Source organism: Myotis davidii, unplaced genomic scaffold, assembly GCF_000327345.1.
Source record: "Myotis davidii unplaced genomic scaffold, ASM32734v1 scaffold530, whole genome shotgun sequence".
NCBI classification, from domain to species: domain Eukaryota; kingdom Metazoa; phylum Chordata; class Mammalia; order Chiroptera; family Vespertilionidae; genus Myotis; species Myotis davidii.
The window spans coordinates 1,005,049-1,013,467 of NW_006282272.1; the positions used below are offsets into that span (position 1 = coordinate 1,005,049).

Genomic DNA, 8,419 nt, shown 5'->3' on the forward strand with positions numbered 1-8,419 from the left:
GGATCGGGTGGGAGGGGCGACACCACGGGTAACCTCAGGGCTGGTGTCTGGGCGGCCCCGGGCTGTGCTGTCGGACCCAACCCCCTTAGGGAAGCAGAGGCTTCCTGCTACCCATCTGCTTCCTGGAGGCGTGAGTTCGCTGCTCCTGCTCGCGAAGCTGGAGGAAGGATCCGCACGGGAGATGCTGGGACAGGGTGCAGAGCGAGGGGCACGGGCACAGGCGCCGAGGGGGCAACATGACATGCGGTTTTGAGGGAACCGCGCAGATACTCATCTTGGTTCTCGGGTACCGTAAGGACGGCCAAGTGAGCGAAGGCAAGAGAAGGCCACCCCATGAAGGACTTTCAGCGCCCCTCTAGGGAATGAATCTTCGGAGCTGGTGGAGGCAGCCAGATGGAAGGATTCCATGAGACTTGTTTTTAGATTTTGGCAGTTTGACGTACTAATTGGGCCAAGTGGGGAATTTTTGTTGTTGTTGCCTTTTTGATGTTTGCCAGAAGCCGTGGAGGGGGTGGGGCAGCGCAGGCAGCCTCCTTGCCAGCGAGCAGCGGGCACAGGCTCGGTGCCTGGGACGCAGAAACCAGTCCCCGCTCAGCTGCGGTGAAGTGCCAAGGGGCCAGCCTCTGTTCCCTAACCCCAAAATAAACTTAAACTGTATCAGCACCCCAGCCTGTTGGCTGTCATGGTCCAGTAAACCCCCACACCTGCACCCTCTGCCCCATTTTTTCTAAGCCAACTTCTCCATTTACCTAGACAGGAAAACACCTTAAAACTCCATCTTTTACTGTGACGGTCCCTCACCCGTTTGGTCTCTGCTGCTGCTACTTTTATACCCTCGGAATTCTCTGGAAGCACAGGCCACCTGTTTCTGCCACTTGGCGTTGCTGTCGCCTACAGACCTACTAGTTCATACTCTTTCTAACCCCCTCTTCCTTTTTTCTCCTTCTCTGAACTGGCCTGGCCCAGCTCCAGCCCGGATGGCACCGTCGTCTGCTTCTGCTGAGAGGAACAATCTCCCAGGGAGCTGACTGGTTTCACTTTCCGTTTTTCTTTTTTTTAATGAGCACTATTTATTGATTTGTTTTCCCCCACTCCCCACCCCCCACCCCTTTTGGCAACCATCAGCTTGTTCTCTATATGAGTCTTTCTATTTTGTTTTGTTTATTCATTTGTTTTTCTAGATGCAACATGTAAATGAGATCATATGGTATTTGTCTTTCTCTGACTTATTTCACTTAGCATAATATCCTCTAGGTCCATGTTGTCACAAATGGCAAGAAGAAAACAGAAGCACTAATTCAAAAAGATATATACACTCCTAGGTTCATTCCAGCATTACTAGTAACAGCCAACATAGAGAAGCAGCTGAGCCCTAACTGGTTTGGCTCAGTGGATAGAGCGTCGGCCTGCAGACTGAAGGGTCCCAGGTTCGATTCCAGTCAAGGGCACGTGCCTTGGTTGCGGGCACATCCCCAGTAAGGGGTGTGCAGGAGGCAGCTGATTAATGGATGTTTCTCTCTCATCGATGTTTCTAAGTATCCTTCTCCTTCCTCTCTGTAAAAAATCAATAAAATACATTTTAAAAAGAGAGAGAGAAGCAGCTGAGGTGTCTATCAATAGATGAATGAATAAAGAAGATGGTGTGTATGTATGTGTACAATGGAATCTTATTTGACAGTTAGAAAAAGGAAATCTTGCTGGGCCAGGGTGTCTGAGTGGTTGAACATCAACACATGAACCAAGAGGTCACCAGTTTTAGAGAGGGGGGAAGAGAGAGAGAGAGAGAGAGGGAGAGAAACATTGATGTCATAGAGAACATCGATTGGTTGCCTTCTGTACATGCCCTGACCGCAGGTTGAACCTGCAACCCTTCATTATATGGGATGATGCTCCAGCCAACTGAGCCCACTGGCCAGGGCTGCAATCATTCTTGCTTCCTCTCTTCCCGAACTTTCATTACCCTCTTTGTACCTGCACAGTCGTTATGAAATCCTCCTCTGCGTCACACTCTCGCCCTCCCCTTTTTATTCCCTTGCCTAAAGCCCGTGGGTGGCTTTCTGATGCCCTTGGAATGCATGTCAGACTCCGTTCCAGAGCCAGGAAGGCCCAGTGTGGTCTGGCCCTTGTTCATTTCTCCACCCTCCCCTCCCCCTCCCCCTCCTCAGTGCAGACACAGCAGGCGGCAGTGAGAGCAATAGGCATGCTTCACAGAGCTGCGTCTGACACACGGAGCACATGGCATGCGACATAGTTTTAAGAAACGGCTTTCAGAGGCAGTAGAACCTCCCTGTCGGCTTCTGTTTCTAGAGAAAAGGAATAATCACTACAATAAAACGCCATTGTGCAAGAGACGGGTTCACACGGGCGAGAAAATGCCAGCCAGAACATGCCTTGTCGTGGGAAAGAAAGCCATCCCTGGTCTGGAGGCAGCTAAGGCTCCTCTCACTTGCTCTTTTCCTCAGCAGTAGCTGGAGTGACAGGCAGAGTTTCTCCTTCCTTTTCTTGGAATTCGCTTGTGCTGCTCTAGCTGATTTCTCTGTTAGCCTGTGTAGCATCCGGAACAGGCTTCTTTCAGAGGCTGGCGAGTCGGTGGCTGTGAAGATACAGAAAGATGGGGATGGTACTGGCCACCGTACCTTGTGCTAGGGGCCATTTAGGGTAGACGGCTTTTTTCCTTAATGACATGAGGCTCAGGTGTACATCCCCGCCATCAGGAACACGGCCCTGACTCTCCCCCGGGCAGCCCTGTAGGAGGCAGTGCTGTCGCTTGCCTACTGAAATGTGTTTGTTTTCCAGGGAACTCTTTATTTAGAGTTCTCATCGCACGCAGTTTCTCATGTGTCATCTTTTCCAGTCCCTTGGCAGGCATGTGCTCCTGAGCTGCTGAGCTTGGTAAAGTTGTTGCCTTCAGATGTAAATTTGGCAAGATTTCAGGCCAGAAATGTGCCCCAGCCTTGCTATAGCACCATTGGGGGGTGAGGGGGGGTTGTGCCAGAAAATGCTGTAAAAGGCAAGATCCTGCTAGAACAGGCCGTTCTGCTGCATCTAGTGCCTGCAGCCCCGGAGCCCCATCTGGAACTCTGCAGGCCCGACTCGCCCGCACCGTCAGAATTAACTCGTTTAATTCTTGCAACGCACTTCGAGGTACATGAGAGAATTGCTGTCAACTCGGGAAACAGGCTCGTGACATTGGCCCCAGTAGCCCACGGGCTTGGAGGAAACTCAGGCGCCCCTCGCCTCTCCCTCCCACAGGCCTTCATGCCCCGCGGGCTGGCAGACAAAGCAGGACCCGAGGAATGTGATGCCGTGGCTCTTCTAAACCTCATCAACTCCTGCGATCACTTCATGGTTGATCGAAAGAAAGTCACCGAGGTAAGAGCTGTCCTGCCAACTCGCTGTTGTCCCTTTCGCCACTAAGCGAGGTGGGCCTCACATTTCTCTTCTGGGTTCTACCACCAACAGAAGCAAAGCTATCTTCAGTGTTCAAAACTGTGTGTGCAGAGCAATGCATCATTCTGTTCATGGGATGACAGCATTTGAGTCCTGCCCTTCTAAATTTCATTGGCAAGCCCGGCCAGTGTGGCTCAGTGGTTGAGTGTTGACCCTTGAACCAGGAGGTCACGGTTTGATTCCCGGTCAGGGCACAGGCCCCGGTTGCGGGCTCCATCCCCTCTGTGGGGCGTGCATGAAGCAGTCGATCCATGATTCTCTCTCATTATGGATGTTTCTGTCTCTCTCTCCCTCTCCCTTCCTCTCTGAAATCAGTAAAAGTATTTTTAAAAAACTTTTAAAAATGTAATTGACAAGACCAAGTTACATAGAACTGGAGAAAATAGGAACACTACTGAATAAAGGCCAGAATAGATCACCATGTCAGATCTCCTTGGAGATTTAGACAGAATTCTCTCTTTCACCAGAGAACAGCTCTACACAGTTATTACTCTGAGGGGCATTGAAGAGAGTACATTTGCATGGAGTATTTTTTTTAAATATATTTTATTGATTTTTTTACAGAGAGGAAGGGAGAGGGATAGAGAGTTAGAAACATCGATGAGAGAGAACCATCGATCAGCTGCCTTCTGCACGCCTCCCACTGGGGATGTGCCCGCAACCAAGGTACATGCCCTTGACCGGAATCGAACCCGGGACCCTTGAGTCCGCAGGCCGACGCTCTATCCACTGAGCCAAACCGGTTCTGGCTGCATGGAGTATTTATAACATGTAGAGAAAATGCATGTATATTCTGCTAGGTTGCCAGCGGCTAAAAGGACTGAGAAGCCTCTATGACATCAGTACAGACAAAAACGATCGCCGTGCGAAGTTGACCCCTGTGCTCTCTCTTAACAAAGATGTGGAAGACTTGCCGTGCATTAACGAACATATGATTACACAGCACCATCTGTCTTAAAACACAAGCTAAAGGTGGTCTTTCATCATGGTTTCTGCAACAAAAAGCTCCCTTGGCCCAGCTTCCTGGGGTTCTAGCGATAGTTAAAGGCTTTTTGCATTTTCTGCTTTAGCCTTGGGTGTGCACAGAGCCGCTAGCCAATACTCTTGCTCTTTAGCGGGTGGTTTTCAGCTAAGGGATGTAGGGGATGGTAAGAGACAGCCCAGCCAGCCACAAGATTTCAAGGACTAAGGATAGTTGTAAGCTTGTTTGTATTTCTTTCCCTGATGAATTTATTACTCAAATGGCAGGGGGTTGAACATAACAAAAAGCCTTTCTGCAACTTTTTTTTTTTTTAATATGTTTTGTTTTTTTATTGATTTCAGAGAGAGGGAGGGAGAGGGAGAGAGAGAACCATGGATCTGCTGCCCCCTGCATGCCACACACTGGGGATCGAACCCACAACCCAGGCATGTGCCCTGACTGGGAATGGAACTGTGACCTCCTGGTTCATAGGTGGACGCTCAACCACTGAGCCACGCTGGCCGGGCTGCAACTTTCTTTGAAACTACAGAAATGTCAGTTTACCCCACTGTTTGACTTTGAAGTCTTTTACCTTTTTCTGTCTTTCTGTAGGTGATTAAGTGTCGTAACGATATCATGCACTCTTCAGAGATGAAGGTATCTTCTATGTGGCTTCGAGATTTCCAGATGAAGATCCAAAATTTTCTGAATGAATTCCATAATGTCCCAGAGATTGTGGAGGCGTACTCCAGAATAGAAGAGGTAAAGATTAGGTTGAACACTTCTGGCATAAAGAACTAAGGGGAGCCGAAACCGGTTTGGCTCGGTGGATAGAGCGTCGGCCTGCAGACTGAAGGGTCCCACGTTCGATTCCAGTCAAGGGCACATGCCCGGGTTGTGAGCTCGATCCCCAGTAGGGGGTGTTCAGGAGGCAGCCGATCAATGTTTCCATTCTCCCTCTCCCTTCCTCTCTGAAATCAATAAAAAAAAATTTTTTTTAAAGAACTAAGAGGGAAAAGTAGCGACAGTCATTTAGAATTTGAAGTTTATTAGGTATAAGTGAAATTTTAGCATGTCAACAAGGCAGAACATGTTGCTATGAAATCTAGAATTGTACTGGGCTAGGAAGCTTTTCTGTGGTCACAGGATGTTATTAAAATGGGTCCAGTCAGTGATAATTCATTATAAATGCTTCAAGTCATCAGTGGAACATCTTTTTCATGCAATCAGTTCATCTGTTTGTTCGGTATTCCAACAGCTGTTGACATCTGACTGGGCTGTCCTCATCCCCGAGGAAGATCATCGAGATGGGTGTGAATGTGAAGCAGGCATTTACCTGAGTGAGAGCCAAGTCCATGAAATCGAAACGGAATTTCTAAAGGAGAAACTTCAAGAGATTTATCTTCAAGCAAAAGAGCAAGAGGTGCTGCCAGAAGAGGTAAACAAAAATAAAAATTACTATGTCCTCTGTGAGTGAACAAAACAGAGACACCAGGGAGGAAGAGTAGCTGCTCGTAAGGTATTCCCAGCCGTGTTTCTGATTCATAAGACAAGTAATTTCCAGAAATGAATCTCCTTTTGGCATAGATGAATATTACCTTTAAACAGTTCTTTTTGCTTCGTCAGCACACATGTCAGTGCCTGATATGTGCCATCGAGTAGAACCACATGGTCAGGCTGCCAAAGAACTCTGAACCGCGGCTCTGGAGAGTCTGTAAGTGGGGGTGGGGAGTGGAAAAAGGGCTTTGCTAGAAGGTGCTGTTGAGCCGGGACTAACAGAATCAGCTCAGAGTTTGACAAATGGGCAAGAGAAGAAGGGCGTTCTCGGCAGAAGGAACAGCACCTGTCAAGGCATGAAAGCCGCTTGGGCCTGGCCGGCGTGGCTCAGTTGCTGAGTGTCGACCTATGAACCAGGAGGTCACAGTTCAGTTGCCAGTCAGAGCACGTGCCCTCGTTGGGGGCTTGATCCCCAGTAGGGGGCATGCAGGTGGCGGCTGATCCATCATTCTCTCTCATCGTGGATGTTTCTCTTCCTCTCCCTTCCTCTCTCTGAAATCAATATTTTTTATTTTTATTTTTATTTTTTGATGTATTTTATTGATTTTTTACAGAGAGGAAGGGAGAGAGACAGAGAGTTAGAAACATCGATGGGAGAGAAACATCGATCAGCCGCCTCTGGCACATCTCCCACTGGTGATGTGCCCGAAACCCAGGTACATGCCCTTGACCGGAATCGAACCCAGGACCTCCCAGTCCGCAGGCCGACGCTCTATCCACTGAGCCAAACCGGCCTCGGCTGAAATCAATATTTTTTAAAAAGAAAGAATAGCTGGGGCCTGGACAGTGACAAGGAGGAGGCATGATCAGATGTGAGGTGGTCAGGTAGGTTGAAGCCATATTTTGAAAGATTTTCTGTGCTTCACCCAGGGGTTGGAGCCGACAGGTGTTTGTTTGTTTGTTTTAAATCCTCACCCGAGGATCCGTTTATTGATTGTAGGGAGAGAGTGTGCGGTGCCTCCCTGGCACACCATAGGTATGTAAAGTGATGAATACGACTGTTAAGTCCTCTGTGTTCTAAGTGCATGGGCTTCATCTTGCTTTATTTTAAAATGCATAGAACCAGCCCCACTTCCCTTCCTGCTGCTGCTTCCAGAAGGCCACCAGGGGCTCGGGATCATGGCCCCGGAGTCGTCCCGAGTCCCCTCTTCCCTCTTGAGGGAGCTGCAGGTCTTTCCCGTTTGTGTAACAAAGAGCAAAGCACACCAGCAGCACCACACTCAAGCCAGGAGTCCGTGTGCGCTGCGCGCTGGAAGGGAACCTGCCATCACTTATCACAGCCCCAGGGAGCGGGCTCTGCGGGCTGGAAGGCTGCCGGCTGGGTCTGCGGGCTGGCGTGGGTGCCCTCGCTCCGGGCCTGTGCCTCATGCCTCACTGCATCTTGTATCACCGCAGGGCTGGCGACTGGACATTTCGAACCCTCATTATCTCTGTTTTCCAGGAGCAAATTGGGGTTAATTGGCTTGTTCTCTGGGTCCCAAGTCTCTAGATGGGGTTGATAAGTTCTCATTTCGCATGCTTTTGTTCAGTCGACCATGGCATTTCTCTTGCTGTTTCCATTGATCAAAATGTAAATTCAGATTGATTGGCATGTTATCTCTAAGAAGTTGAAGGTTGCTTTCCACGGTGTGTGGAACTTGACCTTGTTTGGCAGTTCAGTCCCAGATATGGTTATCCATGTTCTCCAGGGTCAGTCTCCAAAGGCAGATGATGCGATAGCCCGCATTTCGGTGGCTCTAAGATGCCATCCATTGTAAGACCCAACATGGATTCCGTTACTTCTAAGACAGAAAAAAATGCTGCCAATTTATTGTAAGACACTCAGTGGTAAGATGCATTCTCATTTGAGATGTTAAAATATGAAAAACAGCGACACATGCATCCAGGAATGAAGGACTACGGTGATTATATTATGAGCACAGGGCTTTTTCTGTCAGTATTTAACAAGGCCTGTTTCTGGCATTCGGTAAGAGAGTGGGAGTCGGTGGAAAGCCAAGCTGAGGAAGAATGGCTCATGGTGGTGATTTAGGGTGACGGTTCCCAGAATGCCTCATGGAGCTCATGGCAGAGACCTCGTCCTGTCCGTTCTTTCCTGTTCGATCGAGGAGCCGAAATGATACATAACGTTATCAAGGGGCCCCCCGGAACACACTGTGTGCGTGACCGTGCTTGTAAGTTGCGCTGTGCTTCAGAGCCGCGGGGAGCAGCCGGCCAGCTCCCTGGGGACATGTGTGGCGTGTGGCCACCAAGGGCCGGCTGCCACCCCAGCGCCCCTTGCCTAGCCCCGCTGGCCCTCCCTGCTCTGTTCAGACCTGGGAGTTTAAAATGCAGCTGAAGAACATTGAGCGCAGTAAGTGGCTAAGAAAACAGGGGCAGACCTTGCATGTTCTCGAAATTCATCACTGATCTCAACCACCCCGGCGAGGGCCCCGCTCCGTGGAGCGTGTGTGG

At 49.4% G+C, this 8,419-nt stretch overlaps 1 protein-coding gene across 1 annotated transcript in view; it reads left to right on the forward strand.

Annotated features, from left to right (window-relative positions):
• Nucleotides 1-236: 236 nt before the first annotated feature.
• LOC102772032 (chromosome unknown open reading frame, human CXorf38) overlaps nt 237-8,419 on the forward strand; it is a 10,348-nt gene continuing 2,165 nt past the window's right edge. Inside the window, exons 1-4 of the mRNA XM_015558381.1 lie at nt 237-315; nt 2,981-3,372; nt 5,024-5,173; nt 5,670-5,849. Of these exons, the coding sequence (XP_015413867.1) occupies nt 237-315; nt 2,981-3,372; nt 5,024-5,173; nt 5,670-5,849 (801 nt within the window). The remainder of the gene's footprint in view (nt 316-2,980; nt 3,373-5,023; nt 5,174-5,669; nt 5,850-8,419) is intronic.